The 21492-nt window shown below is 38.5% G+C and overlaps 1 protein-coding gene and 2 long non-coding RNA genes across 4 annotated transcripts; 1 reads left to right on the top strand and 2 right to left on the bottom strand.

Moving 5' to 3' along the window:
* Positions 1–4934: 4934 nt before the first annotated feature.
* LOC145428335 (uncharacterized) lies at positions 4935–6036 on the bottom strand. Its single transcript, XR_013908623.1, has 2 exons — positions 5859–6036; positions 4935–5376 (listed from the first exon to the last, which is right to left on the bottom strand). It is a non-coding gene; the product is annotated as an uncharacterized LOC145428335 (long non-coding RNA).
* Positions 6037–8693: 2657 nt separating this feature from the next.
* LOC113018458 (major histocompatibility complex class I-related protein 1-like) lies at positions 8694–17981 on the bottom strand. 2 transcript variants are annotated; one of them, XM_080300438.1, is made up of 7 exons: positions 17794–17981; positions 14792–15061; positions 13904–14176; positions 12736–13056; positions 11488–11571; positions 11287–11304; positions 8694–11159 (listed from the first exon to the last, which is right to left on the bottom strand). In XM_080300438.1, the coding sequence occupies exons 1-7, from the start codon at positions 17843–17845 to the stop codon at positions 11092–11094; spliced, it is 1086 nt and encodes a 361-aa protein (XP_080156564.1). In that variant the 5' UTR covers positions 17846–17981; the 3' UTR covers positions 8694–11091. The 2 variants fall into 2 exon arrangements, with proteins under 2 accessions (XP_080156564.1, XP_026016476.2); XM_026160691.2 differs by lacking the exon at positions 17794–17981 and having other exon boundaries at positions 14792–17152.
* On the top strand, positions 12953–14371 carry LOC145428336 (uncharacterized). The gene is made up of 2 exons (XR_013908625.1): positions 12953–13085; positions 13270–14371. It is a non-coding gene; the product is annotated as an uncharacterized LOC145428336 (long non-coding RNA).
* Positions 17982–21492: the final 3511 nt, after the last annotated feature.

Raw genomic sequence — 21492 nt, 5'->3', positions numbered from 1 at the left:
TGTAGACGCCAGAGTCTAGAACATGATCTGGTGGCTGACCCTGAGTCTCTATGATGAATTTCAAAACATCATAGTCTTCATTTCCAGGGTAGAGTGGCAGCCCTGTAGCAAGCTCCACAGCTACCAGCCCCAGAGACCACATGTCAATTGCTTCATTGTAAGGAAGGCCAAGCATAACCTCAGGTGCACAATAACCAACCGTCCCCACACGGTCACCAGGCATCACTGCAGACGCAGGACATGCGAGGCCAAAGTCTATAAGTTTGACTTTGATGGGAGACTCATGGCGGTTTACAACCATGATGTTTCCAGGTTTGAGGTCAGCGTGCACCATTCCCACAGAACCCAGGTGGGACAGAGCATTTGTCAGTTGACCTAAAATTGGCCTGACTTCGCTTATGGGGAGACAGTGGTTTTTCCGGTCCCATATGTAGTCCCTCAGGCATTGATCAAGGAGTTCAAATTTCAGGCAAACCCGCTCTCCGTCGTGAAAAAAGCCGTTCCATTGAACAATGTTGGCGGCATCTGAATCCAACCTTCGCAGCTGCTCCAGGATGAAAATTTCCAATTTCGCCTGTTGCAGAATATCAGGGCGGCTCTTGTTCACTTTAATAGCCACAGCTCGGTTAGTCATGGTATCACGACATTTGGCTACAATACCAAAGCCCCCTTCTCCGAGGAAAGCCTCTACCTTGTAGTGCTTTCCCAAAATGCTCCCTTTAACTAATCCAAGCTCATTTGAGCTGAAGGATGGGTGAGCTGACATGGTGAAATGTGTCGGCTTGGTCGGTGAATTGCTAAGTAAAATTCTCTCAAAACTCTCCAAAAAGGGTTTGCTTGCTGTCAGGTCAAGGTCCGTTGAGCATTAAAGTTTAACAGAGCAAAGCTCCTACTTAAGGGTTTTTTCTCTCAGCAAGATGATGACATAACAAAGGATCTATGTCATCATCTTGTGATGTCACAAGATGTCACCTTTTTTCACAAGATGCATTCCATTTGGATCAAAGGCATTCTATTTTTTCAGTTGAAACACTAAAAAAAAACAATGTTTCAACAGGCCAGGCTGCATTTTCTGCTGCGACATCTCAACAGGAGATAATAAGATAAAGACAAGGAAGACTGGTGATCTATCCATATCAGCAACATCGGCAGGTTTCTAGTGCAGGAAGTAATAAATTCAGCCCTCGTGTTTGCACTACAGGTTGCTTTCATGAGTATTTCTGTTTTTGTGGTGGGGGAATTTTTCCTCGTTCCAACGATGTAAACAAAAACATTAATTGTGCTTTCCGCAATGACTAGTAATCATTTTGTCCTACTGTTCATTTACAGAACAGGAAAGGTTTTGTTTGGTTATGATTGTTTTGCAAGAAATGCTTCAATCACAGTGGGGTAGTCTTGATTAAAATGTTATATGAGAACTGTGGCACCATGTGTGACCAGATATTGGCATGTAGTCGTCGCCAGACTGTCATCAAACGTGTGAAGTTTGGGACAGACTGGACAAAATACATTTTTAGAGATGAAAATCTTATGTCCAGTGATAAATGATCAAAATTCCACCACAAACATGGCTTTGACAAAGATGTCCCTTTCTGAAGTAACCCCAAAAAGTTCCTGAAGTAACCAAATGGAATTTAACCAGTGACCTCTCACTTTGCAGGCGAATGTGTAAACCAGCGATGCCTGGAAAACACTAAAACTGTGCCAAAATGTCATTTTACATTCAAAATGGCGGACTTCCAGACTTCCTCTTTGGATTGGGTTCACTGAATCTGTGTGTAATAAATGTCATACACGTATTTCAAGCTGTAAATAAGTTGTTAGAAGTTCTTTAAAATTTCTTAAGTGGTGCTGTAGATCCATTTCCGCAGTGCCAGTCACTTTTTAAAAAAAAGTACATTTTGACCTGATGTGAAGAATGCAAAAAATGTCATTAGTTTGGAAGCATGTTTGGTATATGATATACTTGCCTGACTAATAATAATTTATTATTACTATTACTACTGTTGTTGTTGTTGTACAATGGAGCCTTTCCCCTGTGAATGACCAGCTCCCAGCTAAAATGTGTATTTTGTGCCATTTATAAGGTCAGTGCTTTATCATACCTTAAACTGTGCAGGGTAAAAGCCTCAGTTGCTGGGAAAAGCACAGGTGTATTACAGTTTTTCTGAATTGCTAAAACACTAAACCCCATTGTAAAAACTAAACTGTCAACTATGAAAACTCTTTCATCAAATCAGTCCCACTGTTGCCAAAATCTTAAACACTATTCAAAGCTCAGTCTCCCATTTAGCAAAACTCTAAACACAAAACACACTTAGCAGTGTGGTGCACCTGTTGTCGTGTGAAGGCTGTGTGCAGTAGTGATGTCTCCTGTGTGTCGAAGCTTTGAAGCGTGTGTCGGGTAATCTCATGGTAGTTTTGTAAAGCGTGTATCGAGGCTTGCTTTGATTACGTATGCAGTGATGTTCGAGGCCTCGCGGGCAGTCCGTACCACGTGACTGATTCAGGAACTGGCTCGCCGGTTTGCACCAGATTCTAAATAAATTGGGCAGCAAAACACAGCTGATTCCCCGTCACATTGTGTTGTGGAATTGGATTACGTCCCAGTTACATACTTACTTGAACATTTCTCCTTCGATGGAACCAGCAAGGAAGAGAATATTTGTCTGACAACATTTAATCTCATCTCTCCTAATAAAGTATGCACACAGTAATAAATATCACAAATGATAAGTACCATAATATAAATCAACAACACCACAGATCTTATAATCTGATTTTAGTTTATTAAAAAGTGAAGCACCACACACTAGTTTGTGTCATTGTCCAGATGTACATAAGCATGATTACACAGTTACACAATCATACCAAAACTCTGTCCTGATAGTTTCCACTTTCTCTTTTGTATCAGACATACTGAGACAATATTCGGGATAAATAACCATGAAAACAATTTATTTATTAAGTTTAGAGGTTTACACATCACATCATTATAATCATTGAGCCTGTCTGACTTTAATCGTCCACTTGATGGCGCAGTAGAGCCAATGAATCGTCACAATGCTTCGAACCATGAGTCGACCAGTTGGATGGAAAGCTTCAGTTCATCACAAGGCTTCATCTCACCATCACTAATGAAAGCTCTTATAATTTGGCTGCTATTAGAGACCATTGATTTAGGCTCTCTTTGGTTACTACGTGGATCTTTTTTCAGACAAATTAATGAAAAAAATATAATAAATGGAAAAACAGAGTACAAATGTGGACAGTTAACTGGATATTACAGCGCGATTTCAGTGCATAAATACATAAATACAGGTCTGAGACGTAAGTGGTGCAATATTGATAGAGCTCACATGACTCCGTCCTGTTCGTATCCCAGAAATCCACCAGGATTTTAGTGCCTCATATACTGCACAGGTCATTGGCACACCTGAGATTCAGGACGACATGCTAAGCAGTGCTGTGTCACCATCAATAATACACCATATTAATGCAAGGTACAATTACAGCTGGGCTCCGCCACATTTTATTTTAACAGAGGAAATAAAATATGCAGAGCTAGCTGAGTTGGTTGAAATTCAGTTGCTACTTTAAGAGAATTTCATACAAGAATAATTGCAGATAAAATAGGTTATTAAAGCTGTCATCATTGCTTCAGTGCCATATTCTCTCTGCTGTAACTCCGATTTGAAGAGGGCTTGTTTAGGCAACAACTCAGAGCACTATACGATCACTGCCGGTCACTTAGGTGATTTGTTATAAATGTGAAAACAGCTATGCAGGTTTAATGCAAGGAAGTCTTTACTCAGTGTTTGGCATGGGTCCTAAATGAAGGAGGGGTAGTCTGTCAGTCACTGCATTCCTCACCTGCATGGGAAACTTCCCAAACTGGAAGTTATCAGAAACATTGGAGACAATACTGAATCCACCAGAGACAGCTGGGACAGGTCCTAGTCATTACCATACAGAAAAGAACGGATTTATTTCAGTTCAGTTCAAATTAATAAGGTGAAGAAAAAACAGAGACTGCATCTTATGTGTTTTCTATTCTATTCTAGTAGTTTTAGAATCCAATAACTACACAAACAATCATGGCAGTGAGGTGTGGAGGGCCAGGAGTGACAAAATGAATGAATTAAATATGCCATTAATTATTGAATTAAATGTTTCATTATTTAATTAAATGCCCATTCACTTCACTAGTGTTTGTAGTTGTTGTTGAGAAATGCCCACTGAAAGAATGGCCACCAGGGCAAGTGCCTGTAATCGGATTACAGTAACACGTTACTTGTAACGCATTACTGCCCATCTCTGTTGAGAACAAATAATGTAAATGAATAATAGTGTTCAAATTGTTCGTTAAAACTCTGCATATCTCAGAAAAACTAAAAAAAAATCAGCTTTCTTCACTCACTTCTTTACAATGCAGCCATTACAGTCTTCTTTGATTGGTCGCTGCAGGATTGCCATTCTTCTCATGTTTAGTTTTTTTTCCTATCAGTGTTTTAATTCTATGAAATAAATTTTTCAAAGTCACTTTTTGCTTTCACTAGCTTGTTTTTAGTGTCCCACTTTTGGATCTTCTGAACTCACTCTGATTAAAGTTGTCATTGTACTAATGTTATTCATGTGCAGCTGACTTCACAGCTGTGTGTGTTGTTTTTTTTTATTGCTTTTTTGCAACTTTTTGTGATATCTAAATGTTTAACCTGTTCAATAACATTATTACTATTCAGTGATTATTATATATGATTATCACTTGGCTACGTGAACATACATAAATCTGTTAAATCTCAGCGACACAAGCATGTCTTCATGCGCACACACAGTTTCTACTCCCATTCATTCAGGTTTATATTTACAACTTTTACAGGACGAATGGACAGCCATCACTTTAAGGAAAAACAAAGAGAGAGAGAGAGAGATTATAAGTTCAGGGCAGGTCAGTTTTTATAGAAATGCATAGATGTGTGTTGTACTTCCATCTGGCTTATTACTTTCTAATGCAGGGGAAAGACATTGGCAAAGAAACACCTACTACATAAATAGTTTGATTTGAAGTTGCTCTTTTGAGTCCTCTCTATTGACTCTGACATCCTGCTGTTAACAGTTTCATGGTATTGCTTTGTTTGCTTTAAACAAACCTCACAGGGTGGTAGAATATGTCTGCGGTGCAGAGGTCCTTGGATCGCCTCTCTGTTGTCTTTGTTGACAGCAATGAAGGTGGTGAAAGAACTGCTCACTCCTAATTGGACACTGAGCTGCACCACCTTCTCCTTCACTCCTCCATCTTGCTGTCCTCTGAGCTCTCTCTCCTTCATCTCCAGGGAACGAATCAGAGTGCGAGCACCCAACCTGTGGACTGTTAATCTGCAGACAAGGAAGAAAACATTTACAGTTCTAATGTTTCCTATTTTTGCTACATTTGTACATCACTGACTTTTCTGTTTTTCTGTGCTGAGGGTGCATTCTTTTTATATTAGAATTAGTAGAGTTACAGAGGGTATATAGAGTGTGAACATAAAATAAGAGCTTGATTAGGCTGTAGAAACGGATGAAAATCCAGTAAAGTGAAGAGTGTGTGTGTGTGTGTGTGTGTGTGTGTGTGTGTGTGTGTGTGTGTGTGTGTGTGTGTGTGTGTGTGTGTGTGTGTGTGTGTGTGTGTGTGTCTTATACACCGAGCTGTTTTTTCAGTACTAATAAGAAAATTCTGTCCTGTTTCATGTTCTTATTATTCCAGAAACTGTCTTCTAAACTTCAATTAAAAATGTCAAAAGTGCTTTAAAGTACAATGAAAGTAAAAGCTGCTCAAGGTCAGGTTACTGCTGTTAGAGATAAAATATTTTTCTTACCTGCAAATAAACTACGACAGAAGATAAGCAGCAAACACAACTTCATCGTTTCTCTATCTTTAAGGTCATAACTATTATTCCTTTTCTTTACAGAAATGTGAATCAACAAGTCGTCGTCCACCGACAGTAAGTGACCAACCCGTGTCCCTCCCCCTGTTCCTCCAGTTTCTCCAGTTAGCACGCTTGTAACCATGGAAACACTTAAATCTGCAGTTCTTACATACAAAACCTTTTTTTTTTAAATTGCAGTAATAATAAGAAACCATAGAAAGTCTTGTGAAACTATGCAAACTACTGAATGATTTAACATTGCGTTGTTTCAAAGTTTTCATCAGTGTTGCCTAAATTGAAAATTGGCGCAGTTTATGTCTGCAGGGGTCTGCAGAGATGTTTTCTATCTGTTTCCTTACCCTGGACCTGTACAGACGTGCAAAGTACAGACTGGATAACGGCAGTGTAAAACAAATAACCAGCAGGTCCTGCAGATGAACTTGTTGAGCTGCCACAGGAAGTAGGAAGGTTGAATATTATTTTTGTTTGTGGCTTATTGGCCAATATATGATCGCTGAATAGTCTTGTTAAGCAGACTGGACAACAGCGACGCCTTGTGGCAAAGACCCAGAAGGTTCATTCAGTCAATCTGAAAGTAGCTTTTTTAGTGGGAGAAACTTTTCGTAACTCATTAAAGTGACTTCCTCAGCCTTGCCTGGATGATGAACCATGCACCAAGACTTGTGGCAAAGAGTTTAATTACGGTAACGTGAGCAGCTCCCTGACATTCATCTCTAGCTTTATTGTCAGGAATCTAAGACCACGATACAATTAAAAGAAAATAGGAATGAATTAAGTTTTTTATTTTTTATTTTTTAGGTTTTTAAAGTAGAGCCTCATCTGGAAGGTCCCATCATTGTTGGGGAGGATCTCTCCATTATCCACGCTTTCATGAAGCTCCTCTCCATCTTTCCTCCAGAACACCTTGGCTCTTTAAGGATAGAAACCTGCAGCGTGGCAGCTGACTGGAGAGGAGGAAGTCTTCTGGAGGAGAGACACTGAGGGAAGAACAACAGAGAGAAAGGAAAAAAGCGACAAATGTTAGATTCTGAATTGTACTCTATCTTAGAAAAAGGAAGCCATATGAATTTCGCCGCTTACTACATCAGATTATGTGATTATACCTGCTGTCTCCAGAAAGCTCCTCCCATAGTGGAAATGCTTCTTTAAAAACCTAGGGCATAAATGGCTTGAAGAGCTTTTATTATGTTCAAATCGGGCATGTTCCATATTCCATCTTAGTTTGGTGATGACAGCCTGTGGTTTTGGAGTGATATGCAGTGATCTGCAGGTCAAACACTATAAAGTCTTCTTCATCATAACCATACTGATTGTATCCATCAATTAGTCTCATCACTCCATTTACAACCACTCATCCTTTGCAAAATATGAACATCTGAAAAAAAAAATAAAGCCACAAAAGCTGCAATAAACCAGTAAGATGTCAGCAGAGGCCATAGCTAACATCATATCTGCAGACACAAAAATAGAGGCTCTACACCCACTGCACTGTTACAGGAACAAAACCAAACTACCAATTTGCGGGTGGAGTGAAAGGCTGATATTTTAAAGAACTTTTACTCTCTGGATTCTTTTGTTTTATTTCAGCAGTGTGGTAGGTTGACCATGACATTTCAGGGCTGCATACATGTCCTGCTAACACCGGGGATAGCCTTTAACAATAAAAAAGAGAATTAAATGAAGCTTATGCCAAATTTTAGTAAGTATGTGAGTGCATACAATCACTATGATAAATTGTAAATGGACTGATTCTTATATAGCGCTTTTCTTTTCTCCCGGAGCAGTCAAAGCGCTTAAGTCGTCTGCCTGCTTTCCCAGGTGTTTAACTCCTTCTCTATTCTTTACATCTTTTCCACTTTACCACACTGTAAAATTCAATGCCAACATCAGCACTGTAGTAAAATAATTTTCATGCCCATCTTCTTCAAGCCAATCAGTCTCCACTCAGCATAGTTTAAATCACACTACTTACCTTTGATCCTCCCTTGCATTCACTTGCATACACCAAGAAAACAAAGGAAGTGATCATGGACTTCCGCAAAACAAGAACTGATCCCCCTCTCCTATCCATAAAAGGTACTATGTGGAGAGGGTGTCCTCCTTTAAGTTCCTCGGCACCCACATATCCGAGGACCTATCCTGGTCCACAGACACATCAGCCCTAGTAAAGAAAGCCCAGCAGCGCCTCCATTTCTTGAGGGTTCTGAGATGGAACAGGCTGCAGACTGAACTCCTAGTGTCCTTCTACCGTGCCACTATCAAGAGTGTGCTGGTGCACGCCATCCCTGTGTGGTACGCTGGTTGCACAACAGCTGACAAGAAGAGACTACAGAGGGTCATCAGAACTGCAGAGAAGGTGACTGGCTGTCCACTCCCCTCCCTGGACTTAATTGCCAGCTCAAGATGTCTCTCCAGAGCCAGGGCAATTATAAAGGACCACCTCCATCCTAACCACCACCTCTTCAACATCCTGCCCTCTGGAAAAAGGCTCAGATCCATCAGGTGCAAAACCAACAGACTAAAGAACAGCTTCTTCCCGAGGGCTGTCAGAACTCTTAATGCAAACTAAGAGTGTGTAAAGACTTCCCCAACACATCCACCCTGACACTGCTGTTGATCATCTATGTGCAACATCTCAGTCTTTCCATGTTCTGTGCAATAATTTTGGCTCATGTGCAATTATTTTGGTCCCAGTCTGTTTCAATGTTTCCTACACATACACCATGTATATAGTTCCACTCACATATGTATACATATACACTGTTTTTTATTTTATTCTATTTATTTATTTAATTATTTATTTATTTTCCGCCTTCGTTGTATATTGGTTTCTCTTCTTCTTACTTTAGCACCTTTGTGGTTCAGCTACCCAATTTCACTGTGCAAGAAACTGCACAATGACAATAAAAAGCTCTAAGTCTAAGTCTCTATTCTGCCTTAATTTCTGGCATAGCTTCGATTTCATTCAGCTGTGATAGACCATCAGAGTCTAACAGCCAAGCAGCTTACAAGGACATGAACTGCTGCACATAACAAGGCTGATTTACATCGTGGAGCCCTGGTCTCAAAAACTGGCATAGATGTAACTCTGTCTGTAAGCTGGATTTAAGTGCTTCAAGTTTTACCAACATGTTTAGTGGCATCTTCTGTTAATACGGAACATGACGTCATGTGGTTGGTTGGTTGCGGCTAATTGATTTACATTCGTTTATGTTGGCTAACCAGTGGGCGACCTTGCCATGCACCTATAAGGAATGTGGCACATCACGAACCAAAGCACCATCATGAATTGTCTGAAAATCACAACCATTTCTTTGGCCACCATGAGGTGGGGGATTTAGAGACTGGGCACCCAGCAACAATCTGGTACTTGTCCTGCAGACTGCTAAAGTACAATAAACACTCTGTAGGGTCAGCTTATGGAAAGCACCTCATCCTGATGGTGTACTGGGATGAGTACAGCAAGACTGCACCATGGAAGTAGAGAGGTCTTCACAAGCATCTTTAACACATCTTTGTCACATTGCTCTGTTCCCGCCTGTTTAAAAATATCTTTAATATGCCATTACCTAGGGTGACCAACTGTCTTCTTTTCATTTTTCACGTTCTGTCCAGGGCGTCCAGGGGGATTTTCAAGATTGATAAAAATGTCAGTGATTTCCTATATTCCGACAGAGGACCCATGTGTGTGACATCATCCCTGAACTGCTGCTTTGCGAGTTGTTCTGCGCTCACAGACGGGACAGACAGCAACGTGCCTAATGATGTTTAAAAGATCCCAAAGCGTAAGTGCATCTTTTCAGATGAACTGCAAAAGAAGTTTCCCTCGTACCAACCTGGTAATTTTTCTTTACCAACTTTGAGGAATCACCAGTCGAGACACTTTTTTAAAGATTATTATTTAAAGCATTGAATAATTAAAAAGTATCATGGATCTCTTCTGTTCAGAAAACCACAGATACAGCTAACTTCCCAGAAGTGAGTACTCAAGCTTAGAGGTACAGCTGCTACTCTGTTACACGTGTACTAGATGTTTTTCTCTATTCTTTCATCCTTCACCCAATAACTTGCTGTTTTAGTGACCATGAGAGCAACCGTGGCTGAGATACCTGACGATGTTTATGTCTCACATGGTACCGATGACCCACCTTATCATAGTACTTAGTGTCCCTTTACTTTGAAACTTCTACACTGTCACCATTTCTAACAAAACACTGTGTAGACATCTAAATTCTTAAGCTCTTATTTGCTATAATACTTAACACATGAAAAAATCCGATTTGAGCTGACCTCGTTGTTCTCTTTCCCCCTCACCCCTTTAGTAAAAGCTATTTCCTTACAATTGACACATACTTAGCATAATTCACTCGATTTAGCATTATTTCAACAGGATTTCTTATTTTAAACAAAAATACATTGTTTTCCTCCATCATTCTATTCTTTACACTCACATACAGCGTTTAAGGTGACATCTGCACAGACGGAGTGCAGATGTGACATTGTGCAGTACACACACAGAGAAAGTCTGGGTTGAAAGGTTATTAGAATTATTTCATTGTAGTGATAATTTTCTTGTTCGACTTTATTAATTCTTGATTATATTTTGATTACGTTTCTGATGTGATTAGAGCAGAAATAACTATCAGCAAAAACACTTACATATAACTCTACATATACCCCCAAAGGCTGGATTTCAGGCCTTTTGCTTAATTTCTGACTGCATCACGGCTGAGGAATCTCATTCTTCTTTACATTATTTTACCGAATGTTATTTTAACACATTCAAAATAACCTACAAAATAAAAAAAGATTCTTAAAAAACGGTGTGAACAAACGTGTGTCTACTCGTTTTTTCTCAATCAACGACACCCCCACCAAGGAACACGTCTGTCCAGCATTATCCCCCACCACCTGATCATCAGGATAAATACACCATACAAATTATATATACATTATATCATTAATAGCTATAGCAGTGCTATAGGAAATATGATATGATAAAATATTAAAATGCATTTTACCTGAGTTATTACAAGTTAACTTGAATTTAAAACAATAACAAAGGAAAAAAAGATTTTGTGTAAAAAGTCATGTTTACATAAAACAAAACTGAAATAGACAATCTTCTCAGTTCTTGTTTGTTCAGTGTTAACTGCAGGTGTCAACACTGTGTAGACTCCTCTGTCTGTCTGTGTGGTCTTTCGGAGAGTTCTATCGTGTTGTGAGGAGCTGTTACATCCAAAAGTCCAAATAATAATAACAATAAAGTTAACAATAAATAAAATTAGCACAATATTAATCAAATAATTTAAATCCAGGGTGAGAATACCAGATTAGAGGGGGATAGTGTACTTACAAGAGGAAGGGCATCTGCCTAAAATAAATTAAATAAATCAATAAAATTCATTTTGGACAGTTTTAAATGCCTAACAATCAAACCTTCTCTTACAAAAATCAGAAGTAACAATGTTTAACATGTAGACTATTATATTGCAGAGATAATGAAATTAAGCATTTATGTCTCTACTGACTGGTAAATAAACTTTAAATCTCTTACCTTCTTTCATTTTGTGAATGGCAATTACAGTGACAGCAACAATGATGACAACAAGAACAACCGCTGCAGCAATGATGAGGATTTCTGCTCAGTGACAACAAACAAGATAAAATGTACTGATAAATAAGATGGAATAAAACTGCATCCAATTATTGAAAATATTTTTTTTGACAATTTGTTTGATCATGAAGCCACACACTCAACCTGATGAAAGAAATCTAATTTAAATTGTTCCCTTTCGAGGTCACCACAGCGGATCATCTGCCTCCTTCTCAGCCTGTACCTAACATCCTCCTCTGCTATCGTCTCCAAACCAAACATTGTAGCAGGTCTCACTGCTGCACTGGCCTTTGCTTTGAAATCATTGACCCCAAGTGTTTTACTACATCTGCTCCTTGCATCACAGCTTCACTGTCTGCACCGTCTTGAACCAACTTTCTCTAGAATTCCTTTTTTTTCTTCTAACTAATATCCAAATCTGTGGGCCGTACACACTGACAACATTGAGCATTACCTCTTTGAGTTCCAGCTTCAAACTCATGATCCTGTCTGATACTGTTCAGCTCCAGAACACTCTTCACATGCTCTTCTTTCTAGATTACTCAGTTTCTCTTCCCAAATGCACCATGATAGAACAGTTTGAATAAACCTGGCACTGCTTCCCTCCCACCTGTTCACTTTACACAAAGTACCTACATTCTCTCTGTTATATCAGCCAGCTTTCTCCCATAATCTCTATATTTAAAATCCCACTCATGATGATGATGATGATCCCATGCATTCTTTAGTGTGAATACTTTTTTGATAACATATGTCACATATTGGATTTAAATATGATATGATATCTATGTCAACTCGACTGATGTAACCACAAATGCAGCAATATACAGTGCTTAACAGACACACCATAATTCATGTCACTGAATTTTTAACCCATTTACATGAGCTGTTTTTCACCAAACAAAATGCTCCTAAATGGGCCACAAATAAACAACCAAGGCTTTCATAGACTGCAGATGCTGAATTTGAAACATAGAAGTACTAAACTAATTTCAGCTTGATGGTTTTCTTGAGAATATTAATTTCAGTTTTGTTGAAGTGCTGGAAATTTTTTTTTTTTTAGGATCTCCATCAGTAATTCCCATAGTAACAGCAACTCTTCTTGGGATCCGATAAAACATTTAAGCGTAACATTAAACATGATCCACAATAACAGCAAACAAAATAACTCAAATCTGTTTGTCTTACTTTGATCATGTCTAATTTTGTTTTTTCGCCAGTTGACGGTTTTATTCAGGTTGGTAATGATGCTGTCCTCAGCGTTAGAAAACTGAAACACACACTCATATCTTTTCCACTCCTCAGGTGTGACTGATGAAACATTCAGGCCAACACTCATCTGGAAGGTCCCATCATTGTTGGGCAGGATCTCTCCAGGATCCACACCTTCATGGATCTCCACTCCATCTTTCCTCCAGAACATCAAGGCCCTTTGAGGGTAGAAACCTGTAGCGTGGCAGCTGACTGGAGAGGAGGGAGTCTTCCAGAGGAGAAAAATAGAAGGAAGAACTGGAGAGAGGGAATGTGGGAAAGAGAAGGTGTGAGAATCGGCGAAAGAAGCAAAGCAGTATACATCAAAGAAGAAGTAAATGTAGTACACTTGTTTGATGAAAAATGTTAATCAAGAAAGACTGTAATAGTAATAAAAAAGTAATAATTTAAAATGGAACAAGCAATTTGAGCAAAAGTTTCACTTTTTGTCCCTCTGTTTTCTGTGCACAGGTACCTGCCTAACTGTGAGTGTGAGATCTGTACATATTGGATGCCTGGAAACCCTTCCTCCCTTGATCCCCTCAATTCCAATAATACTTTTTGTATTTAGTTTGGACCACTGTAAATAAACACACTAAAGTGAAATTTTCCAAGTCTGTGTCTGGGTCCATTAGCCTTGACACTGATGACTGAGGGACTATTTCATGTTATTTAGATTTTGTTTTATTTGTTTGCACACATATGTGTGTACATGCATACATGTAAATGAAGGTATGTGTGTATATTAAGGGTATACATGAACTCAAGGTAGTGACTGAAAGAGTGTTATAGTGGCTACAAATGGTGGAAAATTGTACCTAAGGGGGGAGGAGTTTAGTAAGTATGGGGTCAGAGTAGACCTGCTACTCCCTGGTTTAGACTGCTGCCCCCATAATCTGGACCAGAATAAGAGGCAGAAAATGAATCGGCGGATTTATTTTGATAATTTATTTTCCTTGTGTGTCATTTACTTCCCAGTTTTCACCACTAATTTTCATTTTGATCTGCATAAAACAACACGTTAACACACGTTGCCGTTTTTTTTTTTTTAAAGATCATTAATAGAAAGATAAAGGATGTAGTTTACACACTCATGTGATTCTACCTTTTCTCAGCAGGGTGCTGTTCCCATTTTTCAAATATTTCTTCAGCCAATCAGGACAAGTCTGAGTGAGGAAGATTGTTTCTGCTGAGTTTCCATTAGCATTCCAGTCCTGTTCGATAATGTCAGCTTCTGGTTTCAGTGCAATCCATTTCATTGTTTTAAGATCAAATTCAAGAAGGTTCTCTGCATTATAACCATACTGTATCACACCATTCACCTCTCCAGTGTTTTCATCCCATTCACAGCCTTCCATCATCTGTAAAGTGTTGACAACTGAAAAGTGAATTAGAAATTAATTAAAATGAATAATATTAATACTGTGAGGCACTGCTATTCTATCTTTGTTGTGTTCTTCCTGTGATTTAACTGATCTGACAACATTATATTGGAAAACAGGCGCAATTCATGATTAAAAGAAAAAGATGAAGGACAAGAGGAAAAAAAACAATTCAACCATCTAGGGCATCCGTAAGAACCAGAAAAATAATTACAGGCAGTTTGAAGGCACTAATAATTAATGCAATTAATGTAAGGCAACTATTTAGAACAATGTGTACATGTATTCTTTTGTCTCCAAAAGTTGATTCTGTTCATCTGAACGTAGCATTTTCAGTGGGAGAAACGTTTCGTCACTCATCCAAGTGACTTCTTCAGTCTCAGCTGCAGGTTTCCCTTTTCTTATAAATGGTCCAGATGAACAGAATCAACTTTTGGAGATTTACTTACCTGGATGATTGTGAATGCAACAAGATATTCTTTTGTCATGCAGTTTGAAGCATGTTCACATTAGTAAAATTTCTGGTCACAATCAAGATGCACAAAATTACAATTTAAAATCTAGAGACTAACAACATGATGCGACATAAAGTATAAGAGAAAATACTACACCTTCACTTTGGCTGGCCAGCTGCTGCCACTTTGAAATCCACTTTCTGAAGACGTATGGCAGTATCGCAAAGCAAAGTTCATTGTACGAATCCAACTGAGCCTTGTCATTATATAATGTTTTTTGGACCCAGTCTTGTCTTGTTTCCAATATCTTTTTGCTGCTGTCACAGTAACCAAACTCAGTGCGTTTAACCTCTGCAACTGCCATAAACTCTGGGATGTTTCGGACTTCAGAGGATTCAGTAATAAAATACACCAGTGAGTGTTTCACTGTGGGAAACAAACATTGATAACGTGATACATTAAATAAGAAAAACAATATAGACATTATTAGAAATATGAGTCATTCATTGTGATTCAGCTTGAACTTTTTTAAATGTAAGCTGCATGCGTTATATGCTGCAGAACGTTGGTTATAAACATTGTTAGATAGAATTTTTTGAGATCCTAATAAATATTTAAGATCAAAAGATGAAATGCAATTTCACCAGCTGTCCATAATCCTGGTCCTATTCACATTTTTTCCCCCTAACTGTGGGTGTTTTATCTGATCCACATGGTGGCAGTGTAATTAATAATTTCAGAAAAAAAAATCCTGACAGACAGAAACACACGCATAAATAAATAAATAAATAAATAAATAAATAATTCAACTTTGTCACAATCAGTGGGGCTGACTGTGTGTAGAGTCAAAGGTGGACCCAAATGCAGATGAAACAAAACGTGACTTGAATAACTAAACACGAGCCGTTTATTGAGGCTGGCAAATTAACTGCACACAAAAGGCAAAAGGCAGTGCTAACAATAAACTAAACTGGGTGAGCTAAATTAAATAAAAAGCGACAACAGGAACATGGACCTGACATAAGAAAACTTGACATGAACTCTTGGCCTAGAAACCAAGCAGACGATCTGACAATGACACACTGAAAACAGAGGACTACACAGGAGGTGATTAGGGGACGTGGGAACACATGGGGGAACAGCTGACTGACATGAGGGTAATGACAGGACAGGGGAAGTGAAACTAAATACAATGAGCAAAGAACACACGACTCCTTCAAAATAAAACAGGAAACATGAGACGCAGACATGACAAAACAAACTTGATAACATAAGACACGCAGCATAAAACACAAAGGGTGAGGGGAAACTTAAATACAGGGGAAGAAAACACAAGGAGTCTAATAACCAAATGAACTTCGCTAATCTAATGAACTTAAACATAAACAGCATCCAAATACTGTAAACTAAACCTAAAACGCTGGGTCAACATACCCAGGAACATGACAAACGTAGAATAAATATTCTATTAAAAATAAAGTTCTACTAAAAATAGTTCCTTAGTTCCAATAGTTCCAGATTTATATACTCATAATGAGTTTTTTTAGAGGCAATGAGTTTGCATATTTCTTTTTCTTTATTTCTTTTTCTTTATTTCTATTCTTTTAATATCAATTTTATAAAAATTAATAATGTAACAGCATGATAATATTTTTTCATCCTCCTGTTAGCATGAATTACATATTTGTGTGCATATTTGTACTTTGGTGTTCTGTGGCAGCTGCAGAGATTAGGAATTATCATAGCCAAGAGTTACTTTGTATTTTTTCTTGCTTTTCCCTTTAATGCTGATGGACATGATAACCAGATGCCAGGGCTGTTTAGGGGAAATTCCAGGTTCATCTTTGCTTCCTTTTTCCTAACTTAAAGAGCCACCCCTGGTGACCATCGCCCGATTCTCCTGTCTCATTAAAACCAGGACCATCACAGGTGACCCCCTTGCACCCTGCCCACCACCTGTCCCACACCCCCAGACTCACAAACAGCTTCTTCCTCTGGGCTATTCAGACTATTAACGAACACAACCTTTACTACTTAAGTAAGCTTTACTTAGTTTTTTAGAAGCAACAGGTTTGCATATTTCTTTTTAGTTCTGAGAACTACTTAGCTTTTACAGTGCACTTTACATCATTTAAAAAACTATGTTGCTATATTCTTTAACATTTTCACTAAAGCTTCTGCTAAACACTTTTGAGACAGAGTCTTTGGATTTGCTAAACTGCAAATGATGAAGAATCATCTGTTTAACAGAAATATGTATCAGGAAACTATTTCACGTGTATTAAAAGCATTCTGCCTAAATCTTGTGGGAGTGTAGGAGTCTAGCAGTGTAAATAAACCATGTTTAAAATATATGTTTTTTATACTACATACCAACCCTTTTCTACTACATCACTAATGGACAGTGCAGAAGAGTTGTAGTGCAAATCAAATTCAATTGTTAATCACTGGCTGATAAAACGTGCATTTGTGTTATCCAATTTTTTAATCCTAATTATTTCAGAAAATCAGAGCTAAAATGTTTTGGCTCTCCCAATAAAATAAAGTAAAACCACTGCTCGAGGTCAGATTATATTTCTGTTAGAGCTTGAATGTTTGAATGCATTTCTTAGTTGCACTAAGAAAAGACGCCATGGCAGAAAAGACGCAATAAAAATAAGGTATCTTTTCTTTATCTTTAATGTTAACTATTGTTGTTCTAACATTTGAAAAAATCTTCAGGGCTGGCAGTACTTAGTTTAAACGCTTATCTATTGTTGCATCTGTTCCTGCTTTCACCCACTGAAGCATGAAGTGCTTCACTTGCCTGCTTGCCAATACCTGCCTATGTCCAATACAATGTGCCAAATTCTCTGACTGTAACACAAAGAACCTGACACGCAAACTCGAATGTAACAAGTTCAGAGTGAGTCCCAGCATGTATGTATTGTAGCTGGGATGTTTGCTACATCAGTAGATATTGTGATTTTTACCTTCAAGGAGTGCAGAATAAATATCATTTATACAACTGTTTGACTAGCTCTGATGTCGGAGTGCAAGTGAGTTTTTTTGTTTGTTTTTTTTAAAGTTGTGCTAAATCCCTATATACATGTCAAAGTTAGCACACTTTACTAAAAAATAATTTGCTCCAGTAAAAGGATTTTGGTTCATGATCTTACCTGCAGAAGCAATGTGACAGCTAAGGAGCAGCAGCATTAGCTTCATCGTCATATTTAGAAAGATGGAGTTGAAGTGAAGACCTGAGAGAAGAGTTGTGTGGTTTTACAGGTTTCTTAAGGTTTGTTTCCCGGTGCAAGTTTAGTTCACACTATCAGTATATGAGGTGTGCTTAACCTCAGCTGACACTCAGCATACTTGAACAAGGGTTTAATTGATATTATTATTATTATTATTATTATTATTATTATTATTGAAAAGGCATTTCTTTTGTGTCCCAAAAAACAATATAAGCATTTATCTATATGTTACCTGTTCCTGCCTGTTTCCTGGAAAATAAAGATGCATCTTCTGATGCATGCATCCATCAGAAAATGATCCAAGATTTTCTCCTAATAATATTAATACATCTGTCAAGTTCCTTACAGCTTATGCCATTTAAGACTGCCATTGTTTCATGGGGATAACATAAGTAACATATTTTTTATATACATCTTTCTAGACAAAAGATCACAAAGTGCTTCAAAAAGAGATAACAAGATATAAAACAAAAAAAGACAAAAAGTTAACGAAATGTAATTCTAAAAAGATGTGTTTTTAGTTGTTTCTTGAAAGAGACTACTGAGCCCACAGATCTTAACCTCAGTGAGAGAGAGTTCCACAGTCTGGGAGCCACAGTGGCAAAAGATCTGTGTCCCTTAGTTCCCAGCCTTGTATGCTGTATGACAAGTAGGCCCTGATCACATGACCTCGAGGACCTGCTAGGGACATAGTGCTGTAGAAGTTCAGTGGCGTAAGCTGGTGCGTGTCCATGAAGAGCTCTAAAAGTCAGAATCAAATCCCTATATACATGTCAAAGTTAGCATACTTTACTAAAAAATAATTTGCTCCAGTAAAATGATTGTGGATCATGATCTTACCTGCAGAAGCAATGTGACAGCAAAGTTGGGCTAAATCCATTGTTAAGGTTTGTTTCCTGGTGCAAGTCTAGTTTACATTCTCGGTATATGAGGTGTGTTTAACTTCAGCATATTAGAGCAATTATTATTAATTATTAATCATTACATTTTTTTAAATTAAAAAGGCATTTCTGTTATGTTGTTACGGTCGCTGACCTTTAGTGGCTCTCCCTCTGTGAGAGAGTTTTTTTTCTCCTTTCCTGTGTTACAGGTCTGCCTCATGAGCCACAGCTGAGGTGTGTTGCAGCTTGTCAGCCACGGCATATAGTCTGCCATCCTAAACTGCCACGCCCCTGCCACTTCCCCCATTTTGCCAGAGCTGTGAGCTACAGTGCTTTGGGCAGCAAACTTTAGTGTGTGTGAATTTAAACTCTGTGTAACTTTGGCTTTCTTTCTTTTATTGTGAGCAAAGGTGTGCCTTTACAGTGGTAATTAGTTCATCACAGTGGAAGCAGGTAGGGGTTCTCCTGTTTTTGGCTCGACAGGGAGCTCAGCCACTGTGTTTTGTTTTCGGCTAGAGAGTTCTTGGTTTGATTTTTAGTTAAAGGGGGTGTTTTGTTTGTTGTTTTGGCCGGAAGACTCTGAAGATAAGCGCTTCCCTGTGTTCATTTTTACTTCAGTAGTTTTCTGCAATAAATCATGTTTAATGACATGATTTATGTCCCCCCCCTCACTTCAGTCAGCACTTCGTTTTTAAGTGGGGCATATTTTTTAAGTCTAAAAACTACAATATAAGCATTGATCTACTTAAATGGTTAGGTATCTTGGGACAGGGGAGCGGGACATCAACAAACAGACTGTAGCGATGTGGACAGTGTACCAGTCAGTTGTGATGAAGAGAGAGCTGAGCATAAAAGCAAAGCTCTCAATTTACCAGTTGATCTATGTCCCTACCCTCACCTACCCTCATGAAAGAATGAGACCCCGAAAACAATTGGCGAAGGGTGGCTGTCCTCACCCTTAGAGATAGGGTGATGTGTTCGGCCATCGGGAAGGGGCTCAGAGTAGAGCTGCTACTCATCCACATCCAAAGGAGCCAGACTATTGTCTTATAGTTTCATACTGTTGCTTCAGATTTTCAGTGTCTGCAACCACATTAGGCAGTTTAGATTAAAAAAAATAAGCTAGAAAACCAATGTCATTTCCTGTGCTGAGAATGATCACTTCAATTATATGATTAGATTTGCCTCGGTAAATTTGACAATGGTCACCATATCACACATGACCTCAGAATTTTTTTTTTCATGTAAAACTCTTACACCATTAAAGAAACCCTATAATCCATCGATCCTTGGGTGAGAACACTTCAAAGGAAAAGGAAGCGCTAGCACAATGCACAAACTGCAGGTCAGATCCTGAAATGGACTGGAGGCCAGTGTAGGTTTAACACTCTTTCTTGCCCAACAAAAGGCAAGTTGCTGCATTTTGAACAGCAACAGCAACCCGACCAATCAAGTCCACACAGTTGAGCTTAACAGTTGGGCAGAACTCTTTTGGCTCTCAGCGAAGGCGGTCGCACTTTTCTCCTCTCCTGCCCTTATCTTCCCTGCTTAGCTTCTTATGTCCTTGTCTTGTGTTTTTACTTACTTTTCCCTGGAACACTCTCTCACAGTCTGTTCTCTAAAACCTAAAAGAGGAATTATGGATTTGATCACCTGAATGCAATTGACAGCCCTTCTCAACGAGACGTCTGGGCTCGGGTGAGCCTGACTGCTGAAGATATCTACCTATTCGGAACCATGATAACAGGGTTCTTGCTGATCGGAGCTGGCTTGGCCCTGGCTTATTGAAGAATTAATGAAGCATGGGCAAATGTTCCCATAACTCACATTGCAACACCTGGTCTGTTCTATTTACTTTTTTTTATTTATACATTTGATAAGCATTCCAATATCTTAATGAATACAGAATATAGATCTAGCACAAAGCAAGAAAGCGCGAGATAAAGCTAATCAAAAAGGTATTGGCTGAAGCAAATGTGTGTTATGCCAACCCTTTTAACAAAAGATAATTTAGGAAGCAGCTCATTTACAGGCCTTGAAGCAAAAGAGTAAAACAAAACAAACAAACATAAAAACAAAACAAAAAAAGTCCATCTTAGATGAGTAAGTACTTTAAATTAAATTTCATGACGATAATCCACGCAAAACAACCAAGAGTTTTAGTCTTATTATTATTATTGCTCTTCTAATTCTTGATTTATACATTTTTCTAATCTCTGGTTTTAAACATGTTTTAACCACCAGCAAGTTAGGTAAACCCGGATGAGCAGGAAAGGCAAGATGGATCCACTGAAGCCCCAGTGATCGTTGAGTTGGGAAAAAAAATCCACCTGAATAGCAGAAAGAATTAAACCAACAGCCACATCTCAGGTAAGATTTAGCTCTCAGCAGAAGACCTACACATCTCCCTCTTCATCTGAAAGATTAGATGACAGCAGGCAAGTAAACAAGTGTGCCGGTTTAAACACCAGTGATCGTAGAGGGGTTGAGGTTTGATCACCCACATTATGCTTTATTCAAGTTTTGTGGGACGACTTGATATCAAAAAGTGCTTGGTCGTCATATGCCACAAGAGCAGATACACATTGGCAACAAACACAGAATAAAACAATAGCAACTGCTAAGTAAGTTTCAGTAATTACAACAATGAGAAACTACTTCTTAAGTATGTATGGTGTGCCATACTTGAGGGTGCAAGAACACATAATGCTTACAGTAAGTAATCAGTATTGAGAGAGGG

This window comes from Astatotilapia calliptera, chromosome 4 (genome assembly GCF_964374335.1).
Source record: "Astatotilapia calliptera chromosome 4, fAstCal68.1, whole genome shotgun sequence".
Lineage (NCBI taxonomy): Eukaryota > Metazoa > Chordata > Actinopteri > Cichliformes > Cichlidae > Astatotilapia > Astatotilapia calliptera.
This window is presented reverse-complemented; position numbering and strand designations above follow the sequence as displayed.

What these genes read in the sequence shown, in the direction of transcription:
- LOC113018458 (XM_026160691.2), bottom strand. Translation starts at nt 15,119, where the DNA reads ATGTCTATATTGTTTTTCTTATTTAATGTATCACGTTATCAATGTTTG. An exon ending in GCTGGCCAGCCAAAGTGAAG is followed by an intron (nt 14,177 to 14,791) that starts GTGTAGTATTTT and finishes TTCACTTTTCAG; the next exon opens with TTGTCAACACTTTACAGATG. An exon ending in CAGCACCCTGCTGAGAAAAG is followed by an intron (nt 13,057 to 13,903) that starts GTAGAATCACAT and finishes CCCTCTCTCCAG; the next exon opens with TTCTTCCTTCTATTTTTCTC.